The 14,714-nt window shown below is 37.5% G+C and overlaps 2 protein-coding genes across 3 annotated transcripts; one reads left to right on the forward strand and one right to left on the reverse strand.

Moving 5' to 3' along the window:
• Positions 1–785: 785 nt before the first annotated feature.
• On the forward strand, positions 786–4,413 carry LOC116266997 (uncharacterized). Its single transcript, XM_031648542.2, has 4 exons — positions 786–1,168; positions 1,332–1,482; positions 3,426–3,939; positions 4,130–4,413. The coding sequence occupies exons 1-4, from the start codon at positions 903–905 to the stop codon at positions 4,411–4,413; spliced, it is 1,215 nt and encodes a 404-aa protein (XP_031504402.1). The 5' UTR covers positions 786–902.
• An 863-nt stretch (positions 4,414–5,276) lies between these two features.
• On the reverse strand, positions 5,277–10,796 carry LOC116267088 (scarecrow-like protein 1). Of its 2 annotated transcripts, XM_031648655.2 has the most exons (3): positions 10,525–10,796; positions 9,483–9,684; positions 5,277–7,351 (listed from the first exon to the last, which is right to left on the reverse strand). In XM_031648655.2, the coding sequence occupies exon 3, from the start codon at positions 7,141–7,143 to the stop codon at positions 5,425–5,427; it is 1,719 nt and encodes a 572-aa protein (XP_031504515.1). In that variant the 5' UTR covers positions 7,144–7,351; positions 9,483–9,684; positions 10,525–10,796; the 3' UTR covers positions 5,277–5,424. The 2 variants fall into 2 exon arrangements, with proteins under 2 accessions (XP_031504515.1, XP_031504514.1); XM_031648654.2 differs by lacking the exon at positions 9,483–9,684.
• Positions 10,797–14,714: the final 3,918 nt, after the last annotated feature.

A 14,714-nucleotide genomic window follows, 5' to 3' on the forward strand; every position in this document is an offset into this window, starting at 1 on the left:
AGAGATCATAGTAAAAAAAAAGAACTTGCTTTTTTTTTTAAAAAAAAAAAACGCGTTAAAACATGAAAATAAGTCAGCTGTAAGAAAAGGAAGAAAGAACGTTTTTGCCAGTTTCTTGAAAAACGACAAAACGAAAAAAATGTGAAAAAAACACTATTTTTCTCCCTTTTTACGTTTTTTTCATTTAGGCATTTTTTTTATTGCAAAGCTACTTGTTTCTATTTTTCTAATTTCTAATTGTTGCTTACCAACTTAATTTTTAATGTTGTCTTATCATTTTTCTCATTTATTTTATTTTTCTAAATTTTAAGATTTTTTAATTTTTTAAAAAATTTACTGTATGTCTCTTCTTTTCTTTGCTTTTTTATGTTGCCCATATTACACCTAAAAAAAAACCTTGCCTAAAACCTGAAGCAGATATTTTTAGCTGTATTAAACGTCATTATCACATTGTTAAAAGTAAATTTTAAAATGAAAAATAACATATTAAAATACTTAAGGTTAATTTGCACAAATTTTATAATGCAAACTTGCTTCTTTAATAATTTGCACGGATTTTATGCAATCAGTTTGCTGCAGATGAACGATATTATGGTCAGCGCCTTTGCTTCTGTTGCTTTCTCCACAGTCCGCCTGCAATTGACATGGATTCATTAGCCTTTACGTCCTTGGCACATTCTTCGCGCCTGATCGGGCGATGACATATACATATTCATTGACCATTAAAAACAAGCAATTTGCCATGGAGCTCTGAGTGACCTTCTCAAGTCAATGGAAAATTGCTGGTCTACGACGCTTCTTGAATCTGCTTCTTTCTTCATTCTTAATAGAAACTCTCACCTTTTCGAACCAAGAAAGCAAAATCTCTCCCTCTCAATCTCTCTCTGATCTCTCTTTCTCTGATGGGCACTACTGCAAATGGTGGTTCCTGGTGCAGAAAAGGGCTGTTTGATCTCCTTTCATGGCTTCTCTCCTGTGTTTTCGTGATGAGTTTATGTTGGGTGCTCATGAAGCCGCGGCCCTTCGACATGGCCTATCTGTTTTCTTCTTTTCATGTCCTTTTCAACACCACAGAGCAGAAGCAGATGCCTCTGCCTCCTCCCATATCAGGCACCAACATTACAGGAACTTCTGTCATCGACTTCCATGACTATCTTCGTTGCATGAGGTCGAGTTTATTTTTATTATCATCCACATTCCATTCATCGATTTCTTTCTCAAATTAATTAATTAGTTGGTTGCATTGATTCTACCTATGTATATGTTTAATCTCAACAAGGAAATCATGATCGTTGTATTGACTATGTCCTGGCTTCCGATTGATTACACAGTGAGTCGGGAAGGTGGGTATATAATGCAACTCCAAGGCACATTCCTTGGGACTATGTGGCAGAGAGCTACCTTGATCGTTGTGATCAGAACCACGCTGGTTTGAAAGGAAAGGATGCCGAACAACCCTTCCTCACTCCTCAAAATTGGACAGTAAGTATACGATACATATATATATATATATAAGGGAGTTTTATATTGATTGCCGTGAATTGTCGGATGACTAAAAGTTCAAACTCTATTTGTTAATAGAAAAAACAGACATTAAACTCATGGTGTTTTGTAATTCATGGTACTTTTAATAACAGATTTTCCATTTTTGACTAATCTGCCAGCTACCAGGTAGCTAAATATTTAAAAATTGTGGTTACATGGCTCTTATATATATATATATATATATATATATATATATATATATATATATATATATATATATATATATATATATATATATATATATATATATATATGTATATAAACCATTGTTAATATTTCTGTTGTAGAGTGCTTTTAGTGATGCTGTTTAGATATTTTGTCATTTGGTAGTAACATCCAATATCTTGCTGATTTAATTCCTCATAATAGTTGCTTCGTGATGTCAGCTGCTCCGCATGCAGCAACCAACCTCCCATCCAGATTATTTTAATCCCTATATATATATATACATATATATATATATATATATATATATATATATATATATATATATATATATGCACACACACCATGAGCAATTCTGGCTGTTATATTTATTGTTGTACATTTTAATGAAAAGTGGTAAAAATAATTATTTGAGCTGTTGTAATAAATGGTTATTATGGTTTAGTTTCTATATGTATCTAAACTCCAAGTTTTGTATGCACCATTTCATGATAATGCAAATTAATTGGATGTGATCAAAACAATTCGGCGCATGTCTTTAAACAATTTAACTAACAAATAACATATTTTGGATCACTAATGTGTAGTCACACACGGAATATATATCCACCACTCAGACTTTCATTGTCTTTTTTTTTTTTCCTCCTTTTTTCTCTTCCATAGACAGGCATGGTTCGCCTCTGGCAACTTCTTATCAGGTGGGAGGTAAGTGTGTGCTGGGTGGGGCATACGCTCCACAGAGCCCATTCTAAAACGTTTTTACTGGATTTGGGTAGATTGGGATCTAATTATATAATTCAACCCCACAACACCCAGGTCACTGCTCCAAATAAAAAATTTCTATTTTCGCTATATATATATATAGTAAGAACGCTCTTTGTGGGATTTACTAGTTCTTGCCCCTTGCCTTACATCTTTGTTCACAGCAAGGCACTGGCGGAGCAAAAAAAATCTGGAGCACTAATATTGTCAATGTTAAGCTTTAAGGAGCACTTATATTAAAATAGAAAAACAATGATGCTTAATAGGTGCCGCTGCCACTGCGGCAAGGTTAATGGTTGAACATGGTTAATAGGAAACACTTTTTACAGGAGAGGTGTTTGACCATATGCAGATAGACAAACTGTAGTTCATACAAAACAGGGATTTAGGATCCCTCCGGATCCGATCAAACATGTGGCATGGTAAACAAACATGCCCTTTCTTTCTCTTTCTTTCTTTTTTTTTTTTTGATTTTTTCTTTTGATAACCATTAGTACCACCCAGTTGATATGTCTTAAGAAGAAGAAAAAAAACACAAATTAAATTTTACTCTCAGTTTTCATATTCGTATTTCTCATTGGAAAAAAAAAAAGTTTGAATGAGTTGAACTTTGAGGTCATAAACATTTACTTTGTTTCTTTGCATTTGTCCTTTACCCTTGGGCCATCCAAGCCTTCATCCTTACCTTCTACGTTTTCTTTGAGCTTTCTTATAAATTAGTCATTGAGGTCAAAATATTAGCAAGCACTGTGAGGCAACTAGCTACCTCCCTGAAAGCAAACAATGAACTCAATAGAACGGCCCACAAATTAGTTTTTAAACTGCCTAAAGTTATTGTCGACTAACTATGGTTGAATTAAAGAGAAGGAAAAATAAGAGTAATTTATTGGCAATTTGCAGCAACCCGATTGCATGATGCATGGTTGAATCTTAATCGAAAGCCAAAATTGCAGGTAAGAGAAGGGCTGAAATGGGTTTGGCGAACAAACGAGACATGCCCGACCCAGCCTGTAAACAGAGATGAGTTCTGCAAGTTCATCGGTAGAAGGGGTAGTTTATTGGTTGTTGGTGACTCCATCAACCATGGACTCCAATGGTCGATTGTTAACAGCCTCATCAAGGATCCATCTGCCCAAGTAGTAGTCAAAGATGGATACCCCGTATGCAACACTTGCCCTGGATTCCGGATTTGCGGCGACGTGCTCGGAAAAGACCAAGAGTTCAATGTGGCATTCATCAGGAATGACCGGCTGTCGGCCGTTGATCGGAGTAGACATGAAGGGGGAAACTTCTTTGAATGGCCATGGACGGATTATATAGAGAAATGGAAGGTTAAGATCTTAGTTCTCAATAGAGGTGCTCACTATGAAGCAGATGACATAGTTCTAAATGCGCTGAATTCAACCTTCTCTTACATAAAGGAGCGGCATCCTGAATTGTTGGTGTTCTTCAGGAACACTCCACCTGGTACTTCTTCATCTCTATATCTGTATGTTTGTATGCACGTACATATGCTTTCGTGGGTGTGTGCCAGAGAGAGAGAGAGAGAGAGAGAGGAAAAAAAATTGAAAGAGTTGTGTAGGTTGATTGATAGTATTGGTTTCAGAGACAACCGTATCTGGATATGGACTAACAAAATTCCTTTACATTTTCAAAGGTCACCTGAACTGCATGAAGCACAATGGTCCACTGGAGAAGAGGCAGAACTTAAGCAGCGCCGATGTTTACAACTGGGGGAACTTCCAGAGGCAGAATCATCTTGTCAAGGGGCTAGTAGAAAAGTTTGGTTTTATTTATGTAGATGCATATGCTATGTTAAGCTTCAGAGCAGATGGGCATGTTCATGAGCAGGACTGTTTACATTACTGTGTACCTGGTCCTCTTGATTCAGTAGTTGAATTACTCTACAACATATTTAAAATCATTCCGCGCTTCAGCTAAATTACAGCATTGTTGTATCAATTGTTTTTTGTTGATGCATGTTTCTGCAGATTGATCATTTTGAACGCACGGACTGCGGGTTCATATTGCTTTGCAATCCTTGGATTTTGTTGAGATTGCTATTGGAAGGTTGTCATGATACTGTCTCAAGTTTGATGCACAAGTTGTGATTATGTTTCGATTCGAGAATAATCATTATCTTCAGAGTCATCAATAGTAGGCTATGACCGACGACCGCAGCTAAGTTTTACTTGCTGTGTCTGCTCATATCCCACTTAAGACCGAGGCTGGTCCTCGTTGCAACCCTCGGGTTTATGAAGCTCAAAATCAAGGACCCATGTGCAACATATCTCTGTTCGATCACAGGGCATAGGAAAGATTCAGAGTTCTACCTTAAACATCTGCTTAAGGTATAGTTTTCCTTCCTTTAGTGCAGACTTCTTAGACTACGGGACCAGGCAACAGATTTTAACTCAGTTTTCAGGCCTTGGCAGTCAAGATAGATACATATGAAGCATGTAAATCGCAGTTAGTGCGGTCAAATCAACCTAACTAGCAGATACTAACCTATTCACTTGTAGAAAATTGGCAGAAAACTTGCCCTAGATGAGATCAAGTTCATACTCTGCTGCATCAGCTTTTGATGCCCACAGCTTTTTGGCAAAGCAAAAGCCATAACAACCCCTTCCAGAGTTTCAGGACAACATGCAGGCCACACAAGTACACACACACACATATGTTCTCTCTCTCTCTCTCTCTCTCTCTCTCTCGCTCTCTATCAACACACATACATGAACTCCTCGTTGTCCATGCATGTTGACCGCTGAAGTGATTTTCTTCAATCACCGAAAGAATAAGCAGCGTAAAGGAAACTAGATTTGCCATGATTCCATATTTGTTCAGCCTACAAATCAGACACGCATGCATACAAACATAAGAATAGAGAGAACATCTACGTTACCAACCATTACATCTGATAAACTAGTTATTTATAGGAGAACATCGGCCTCGTCATCTCCAAGCTGAGGCTACAATTAGGTTCTTGTCCTCCCAACCAAAGTAAAGAGCACCATTATCTTCCTTTAATTTATATCTGTCACAGTAAGACCTATGCAGATGTGTCTTGATTGTGTCGTTCACATAACTACTCAGCGGACATGGCTCAAATCCTGCCATCATCATTCGTGCCCTCCATTTTCCGGCAACTTCATACCGCTCTATCCTTTCTTCTCCTTCACACGCTACTATGTTTACTATTTCACGTGCAAGGCACTGCTTCTCCACATTTATCCTGTCAGGGCTTTCCCTCGGCATTGTCACATCTAATGACGTGAACACAGCAGAGTAGTACTCGTACACCTCATGGAACCGAGTCAAGAAGGGTGCTGTGTTTGCATTCACATCCTGTTCCACAACCGTCACCAGTTTTGGACCCAGGCTCTTTACCATCCGGAGAAGATGATCACGTTGATTCACCGTGGAGACACTCTCATCTGGCATGTGATGAAGCTGAAACGCAAAGTTGACCACCAATGCCTCCTCCCCAGGATGAAGGTCCAGCATGTCTGGAGTCACATCACACGTCTTAGCAGGTACAGCTCTAAATTCAAATGGCACACCCACTAGCTTTGCAAGCATTTCGAGTCTTTGTCCTACGATTTTCAAACCACCAACTTCACGCTGCACAGACTCAGGATCGTCCACACCTGTGATTCTAATACGGGTCTGCTTACTGCTCTGCTGGGTAGAGAGGGCCTGGATTAGAGTTACATACTGGGTTCCTTGATTTATGTCAAAATCAATTATGTGCACACACTTTTCATCTTTGAATGCTTCAGCAATCGCACCATTTGCTGCCATGAATCCAAACTTGAAACATGGGCATATTTCGAAAAGTATTTGCATGGCAGAGAGACGATCTGAAGTTGGTGGTTCTTTGCATTTGAGAGCTTTATAGAGGCCGTGCCCAGAATTAGCAAGACGAGCAGCAAGACCTTCAACCATGTAAGATGTAATTCTGTGTATAGGGTCACCTTCAATTGATACCATCTGCCTCAGTTCATTGATCATCTTAGAAGCTTCTTCAAGTCTCCCTTCAGATACTGCTGCTGCACACTTGTAAAGCATCTCCTTCGGGGTTGTCACTACTTCATGCAAACACTTGAGAGGACTGGTGACTTGAGCAGTAGATGCTTCTTTATTGCCACTGAGGTTTGAACTTGAGGACGATTCTTTTGGGGAGTCTGACAGCAAAAGGTTCTCAATTGATTCAGCCCATTCTCCATCCATACAAGTTTCCTGTCCTTCACCAAACTCATTTCTGTCATCATCATCATACATTAATTTTCTTTCAATTTCTTCAAGCTTCTTCTTAATTTCACCCGTATCACAATCTTCCAAACTTGTGTCCAAGATAAGGCTGATCTCTGGACTGGAAACATTTTGAAGATGTCTCCTTATAGATGAATCTGAGGAATTAGACAAGTCTTGAGTAGCATCAGAAGAATCAGAACTAGCTAGAGACTGATATCGAGCTGTGTTTTGATATTGAAAAATCAATTCATTCATAGAAGCATCATTCGGATTGTGGAAGTTGGGTCGTATATCAAACTCATCTACAACAGAACTAGGATAAAACTGTTGGCTGTAAATCTCATGGTGATGCTGATCTGATCCACCATAAATGAACTTTCTCTTCTCTGGAACATTTAGGTAAGAAAATGTTGCCATGGCCAGATGCTTTTCTGTTAGCAGGGGTTAATATGGTTCCACAGCCAGGAAGAGTTTGTGAAACCCCTTTAGAAGCATAGTGGTCTTAGTAAATATCTACAGCTTGAGCCCTTCTGTCAACTTCTATTCCAGAGGAGATAGATGATTCACTGTCAGTAAGAAAGAAGGTTTGCCTAGTGAGCTGATATCCTTCTTAGCTATCACAAACCTGAAAGCAGAAAGATGGTCGATGAGTGATGAGAAGCAGAGTGACATTCATCTCTTAGATGGATACATAATACTACCAAGAAAAACAACTTCATATTGCTTGGAAGGAGTTAGAAATTCACGGATGAGTTCAAGAAGCCTCACAAGGCTACCCACTTAAAACTACATGTACATTTAAACCAGGTTTTGATGCATCTTAGCATCATGGAGTACCAACGTTGCCAAAGCAGGTATCAGTTGATGAACCACCGTTGTGCAGGCAAATGATTTTTTCCCTTTTTTTATTTCATAATTCTTCTAAGTTAGATGTCATTTGCAATACATTTTACGAAGTAAAAATAGGCTGATAACCATGACCTAATACAAAGATATATAGCCTACAGTTTAACATTTTACAACACGTTCACCTCTAATACTGATAGAACTATGTTCCATACTTCAATGTAACGAATATCTAAACATCTGGATGATATCTCTTCAGAATATGATAGACATCAAACTTTTGCCTTCATAATCTAGAGGCACCTTTACAAAGATCAGCTTTGTCCTCTTACGCTTCATGAATATAAAACAGAGTTCAAATCTCCTCGAGATCAATATTACGAAGAAAAGAAATTCAAGTTCTACCAATTTCAGATTTTTCTACTTATGACACTTCTAGATCCTGTGTGCTTAAAATCCTGATGATCAGATAAAAAATTCTGTGGACTGGACCTATTTTCCTTAGCTGGAAAGCCAGAAAATGCTAAAAATGCTACAGTCATAATGGGCTTCTACTAATAAAATTTTGGTGGAACACAATGAGAAAGGATTCACCTTGCACTCAACCGTAACCATGACGTTGAAAACTGAAGTTAAGCCCTCATTGTGCTGAAATATGCTCATGCATATATAAGGACATGGCAATATGGCATAGTCACGATGAAGACTACAACTACAATGTGCACATAAATCAATAACAAAATAAGCACTAGGCTTAATTTGAGTTCCGACAAAAGAAGACTGCATTTGAGCATCTAGGACCATCGGTGCAGTTAAATACTCATAACATCATTCACAATGAGAGAATTAATATCTCTATTTCTCATTTCCTGAACATTTCACAATGATCATTTTCTTTTGGAAAAGCTTCACAGCAACCAGAGCTCTTCCACATATTTCTCTATCAGTTAGTAGAGGTTGCATCATTTGAAAGAGCAACATACAGTTTCCAACATAAGGCACTACTTGCATATGATTGTCTTGCATCCTTAAATCACATTTTCAAATTCTTTAGAGCGCAGTCACAAGCACCGTTAATTGGGCTCCTATAAGTGACATACTTTCAGCTATTAATTGGATGTTTACTTTTATCGGGAAAATCTCATGAACTCAAAAAAACTACAAAAATTTGAAAAAATAACAGAGAAAATTATGAAATTATAGATGTTCTAATAGTTTTCTTACAAAGCATCAATAAAGAACTCATTTGAATGTTAAAAGTACCCAAAAAAGTTCAAATTGCACGATCAAACAACTTTCCCAAGCAAGTCATAAAAATATTTCACTGTTTTCCATGTCTTCTTCACTTGATTTTGATATGTTAATGTAATACCTTCAAAACATCTCAAACATTTGTGACTACGCTTTAGAATTTAAACAGATGATAAGCCTTGATAGAAACCCATACTTCGATGTCCTCAAAGAAAGAGCATTGAAATAAATGTATTAGATTGACTTAATCAGCAAGAAAGGTCAAACTTCCTGCAGTTATTGATGGATTTTGTTGGTTGTGTAGTTATGCTGATGAAACTTGCTGACTGCCCATGTACATCCCATGACAAATAAGAAAGATCTGTTCAAAACTAAATCACTTACATCTAATCCACCTGAGCAAGGGTACAATATCGCTTGAAATTCAAATTGCTGTTAAAGAATTTCAATATCGCTTGAAATTCAAATTGCTGTTAAAGAATTATCTCCTCAAGAGCATGCAAAAATTGCATTGAAGCAGTGTTCAAATGGTTTGAGGAGTCAACCATTTTGAAGATAATAGAAGGAAACACATACTTAAGATAGGGGTTTGGGGTTATTGATCAAAGTAAGAAGGAAAGCAGAGCAGCCTATAGTAGCAAGAATGATATCCCAATTACCATTAGCAGTATGAGATACAGAGCAGGTTTGTTGTTTGTTAGCCTTCAGTGACTGAGAGCACCAACCCAGAGATCTTAAGTGCTAGACTCTCGAATCCTTAGCTTGATCCAGCTTAATTGTTCCCCAGAGCTAAGAAGGAAAGACCAAATATGGATACTAAGATTTTTTGTTTGATTGTCCCCAAAAATCTGCCTTATTGTCCTAAAAATATTCCAGAAACAGATACATAAATAGCCTGTCAGCTAATTAGCAGCACATGCTAAACCTCCAGAATCTGGCAAATCCTTCCACCATTGTACCAAACCGAAAGAAAGAGGAGCAATATATGCTGGGCCCTTTATCAAATCGAGCCTATCATATTAAGCAACGAGCAAGGAGAAGCCATATTTAGTTAGAAAAGAGAACAGAGGGTGACCTCAAAGGAGGTCATCAGAGGAAAGCAACCGAAATTTTTTCCAAAATATGCCTGGAAACTAGGAAAATCGTCTGCAGGATATGGGCCATATAGTGTATTATGATAAAATATATTCAAGAACCTAACGTATATTAGGTGGATAGGGCTTGACATCAAAACCAACATACACATCTTGTTGCCTTTAATCTAGCAATGAAATGATCCCCAGTAGGCCCGCGCCTTCCTCAGAGAACTGCCACCATTGAAACGGCAGAGCAGTTGAAAAGCCATAAAAACTTGGACAATAAGAATTTGGCCCAGCTATAATATCAAGCATCCGAGCTGCTTCTTTTATTACAGAGAAGCTTGAGGTGCCCCCAAGCTTTACCAATACAAGCAACACAAATGATCTCAGGAAGATCATCTGCTGATACCATTTTTTGTGCAAACAAAAAGGTTTCATATTCTGTATATAGATGCTAAGGGATGCATATAGAAGAAAAGCACAGGAATCATGACACGGAGAAGATCTTTTCTTGTAGCCCCTGAATAAGCATCAAAATCCTTCAAGATCAGCGGGTTTTACAAGATCTGCAGAATCAGAATTCTTCTATTACAGAACGTCCGCCAACGAAAAGTGAGTTTACCTTGAACTTGCAGCAGCCGACCCACGATCAAACAGCCTGACGAGAGATCATCAACGATGTAGATAACCAAGAAACGATCTCATCACCAAATAAGAGCTATCAAGAACAGAGAAAAGGCAACGGGATGAAGAAATGATCGAATGGTTTGAAAAGGAAACTTCCAGGTTTGACTAGAGGTTTCCCAAGGAGTGGATAAAACAAGAGGAACCAAACCGCCGCGAAAAAAGTCTTCCACCGATGGGTTTTTTGGAGGAACACAATGATACAACTTTGACCATGGATTTCGCTTTTTCATATACAGGAGATACGCAAGCGTGAAATACCAAAGACCACTCCAGTGAATGCCTTCTTCCAAAAGAAAGAAGGTAAAAGTCAGTGAAAGATTTAACCACGGATTTCTAAGAGTGGGAAAATCATAAACAAGATGAAAAGTTACGGAACAAGGCAAGTTCCAACGAATTTCTTATATAACATATGATTTTCTGCAAAATGGAGACTACCTTATATGCCGTATTGCAGAAATCGTCTCTCTGCTTCCTGTGGTTGCACAACTAATTAGAGAAAGGCTTTTCTAGCTTCACAGTCAAAGAACGTTTGCTGTCTTTGTTTTTCTAAATTAACGCGCTCAAACTTTCCAAGATTAGATTGTGCTTCATAGAGATATATAGATTATGTTCGAAAACTTGGAAATTAAAATGTATTATCGGCATTTGTTGGTGCTTATAACATCTGATCTAAATAACCAATAAACTAGTTTATGACGGCACATGCAATTTCAAACCTGGAATTTTATTGACAACCGACTTTGCAGGATGAAAAAGAAAACAATGAACAAAACGGACATCCAAGATTTCAGCTGTAGCTTCCAAGTAAACTCACCTTTGACAAATTTTCTTTGAAGAGACTTATTTATTTCTCGATTTGTTTCTTCTGCCAACCTTGTGCAGGACAATGCTAGTTATCTCTGCATCCTTCCAGTTTTATCGGATCATCTCATTTGTTGCTGTTGATGATAATTTACATGGGTTAACCTCTTGAATTATTTGGCAAAAATTTCGACAAGTCAGGCACTGTTTTGGAATTAGTTCATAAGACAAGGTCCATTTAGCAAGAAATGTAATACAATTTGAAAAGAAAAAAAAAAGGAAAAGGTGGTATGAAAAGGTTTGGTAAGAAGCAGCTGAGCATAGAGCCCCACAACACAAGGCAAGCAGTTAATAAAATAAAGAGAAAAAAAAAAAAGCACAGGCAATATTTTTTTTATTTTTGCATAAAATAAAATATTATTTAAAATTTTATATTAAAAAAAACTTCAAAAGTGAAGGAATATCTCCTGCAGTCAAGTTAGAAACTATATATTAAGTTATTAGCAACTACAAAACGTGACATCGGACGATAATTATCATATGAATTTTTTTTTCCAAAAAAAGGAAATGACTGAAATGCCATCTGCAATTATGGTGCTGGATCGAGACCGATTCAAACCCATCCGGACAGCGACGTCGACCTGCTTTAAAAGTCCACATTACACGGAGCACACGCGGAGGCAGACAAGGTAATGAAAATTGCAAAGAGGTGACCCTTTTGGGGCTTTTTCCACTAGGACTGCCGGAGGAGGTGGCGGGGGGGCACAAAACTTGCACAGGGGAATCGACCAAAAAACGTTAAAAATATATATTTTTTATAAATAGAGAAATATTTACAAAATTATGACAAAATAAAAACCTTCAAATTTTGCGTAAAAAGGTTTATATAACAGCACCTTGAATCCATTGACAATTTTGAAAGATTCTAATAAACATTGATGGAGAAAGTTATATGTTACATGTAAAATAATTATAGCAAAAATTAGAAAGGAAGCACCTAATAATGGTGCATCCGTTTACCAAATTCGAATTCTTAAAAGGGTGTTTGATGAAATGTATAGCTTAGAGGAACTCACTTTCATAGAAAACGTTTTACAATGCAAACTGCATAATTTTCTAAAGTTTCGGTCCTCAATTTTGAAGTACGACTTACTTCTCTCAAAACTTTTCGAAGAAATAGCACATTCAGAGTTTTACAAACTGATATTTGTGGTTCTCTTCTGACAATGTTGAGAATCGAACTAGTGACATGCCTCAACTTTTATAACTTTTAAAATTCACAATTTACTATAAGTCACCTCCAAATCTAAATCTGAGATTCAGTATCATCAGTTGCCCCTTAAAACATAAGTGTTAGTTAGTTAGTTAAAAATTTATGTTCGAAAGGATGACTAATTTGGAATTATGGCGAAAATGTTGGGGTCTATGTGAGAATTGCAAAAGAGAAAGGGGCTTGGATTTTGAGGAGGGTAAACCAGGGGAGGGCCACCCACAGAAATAAAATGCTCCGCTTTTAGAGAGAGAAAAAACGACACATTCTCTCTCTCTCTCTCTACGTAAGAACAACGCAAGCAATGAGTCAGCAGGTTAGCTTACCTATCTCAGTCGGATGCGTGCCGCTGAGGAACATCCGCAAAACACACTGAAAAAAAAAAAATCTGCCCGGTTTCCGATACGCATCGGCTCGTATCGAATTTTTATAATAATAAGGTTAATCAACTTTAAATTGGTTCTTTAACAATAAATTGGTTCTTTAACAATATATTGGCCAGTGTGGGGCTGTATCGACCGATATGGCCAGATATGTACCGCTTTTACTTCGTATCGACCAATTTTGTGAACATGCCGTATCGGACCCCATCGCATGTTGTAATTCATTAAATAATATATACATACATGAAAGGTCATCATATATGAAGATAGATGTTACAGATTTGATGATAAGATGAATTGACAAAAATAGCCTGATAATGAATGTTTGTACATTTTATCATTGACAAAAATATCTTCATCCGCCATGCCCACGTTGGACTCTTTGAGGTCAGTTTAGTGATCTCAAGTTCAAATATATATATATATATATATATATATATATATATATAATTGAAGAAGGCTTCAATTTCTCAAATTTTACTCAATTTATGCTAACTATGGAGAAAGAAATATAAAAGACAAGAAGCATAGTTTTGTCCTTTGTCCCCCAGCATGAGTGTGCTTGGCTGTGGAACTGCCGCCATCTTCTTGATTGCGTCTTAGATGAACATAGTGTGCACTCGACTCAAATCCGATCTGCCTTGGGAGAAGATTCAGCTACTATATCAAGCAAATATCGCCATTAATAGTGGCTACTTCTGTCTTTAGTGGGGAAGGTGCGCTGCACATGGGCTGGGCTCGACTGGGCCTGGACTAACCAAACCAGGCCCTGTGCCGGTCAAAGACAGGCATGGGCCCAACCAGAATCTTCGTATTATCAGGCAACCCTACCAGACCCGTCCACCTAACAACCCGTTTAAATTACCATCCAAGCATTTATTATTTCTAAAATTTTGTTATAACAGTAAGTTGGGGTATGAATGGGGTGAGCGTCCGCTGCAGGGCCGGGCTGGCCAGTTTGAAAATAAAAAAAAAATATTTTTAAAATTATAAAATAAATTTTAATAATATAAAACATGTTTTTAATAATAAAATATATATTATTAAATTTTAAAAATAATAAAAAAAAATTATAGGGCTGGATCGGGCCGGCCCCGGGTACCCACTGGTGGCCCACGCCTAGGTATGATTGGGCTTATCCCTCACTAAAGGCCTCCAAATTAATTGGGAGTCACTCTCTCTTTCGATTATCAGGGATGAAGCCAAAAAATTTTCATGAGGCAAACCGAATTAAAGTTTTTAAATTTTGACTAGGGCCGAACTATCATTTTTCAAAATTTCTATATAGAATGAATGAAATTTATTAAAATTTACATGTAAATTTAAAAAAGAGAACTTTTTTGAGGTGGGGCCAAGGTCCATACTATCCTACCTTGGCTCTACCCCTCGTTTGAAAGTAATCTGCCCAACCCAGCTAAGAATAGACATAATGAGATAAAATTGGTTTTTATGTCCCCCTAACAAACCCAGCTTTATAATGTAAAACCCACTTTGATTATGCATGTGTGTTATTTAGCACACGCTAAAGAGATCTAGACGAAGAGAATTCCTGATGTGCCGAAGGAACCCACTGCCTAGGTGAGAGGTCAAAGCATCCGAACTTCCCTCAATCCTCGGATTCAGACCTGTGTTAGGACATGGATGAACTTACGGTTATTCCCTCCAACAGAA

Source organism: Nymphaea colorata, chromosome 13, assembly GCF_008831285.2.
Source record: "Nymphaea colorata isolate Beijing-Zhang1983 chromosome 13, ASM883128v2, whole genome shotgun sequence".
In the NCBI taxonomy this organism is placed as follows: domain Eukaryota; kingdom Viridiplantae; phylum Streptophyta; class Magnoliopsida; order Nymphaeales; family Nymphaeaceae; genus Nymphaea; species Nymphaea colorata.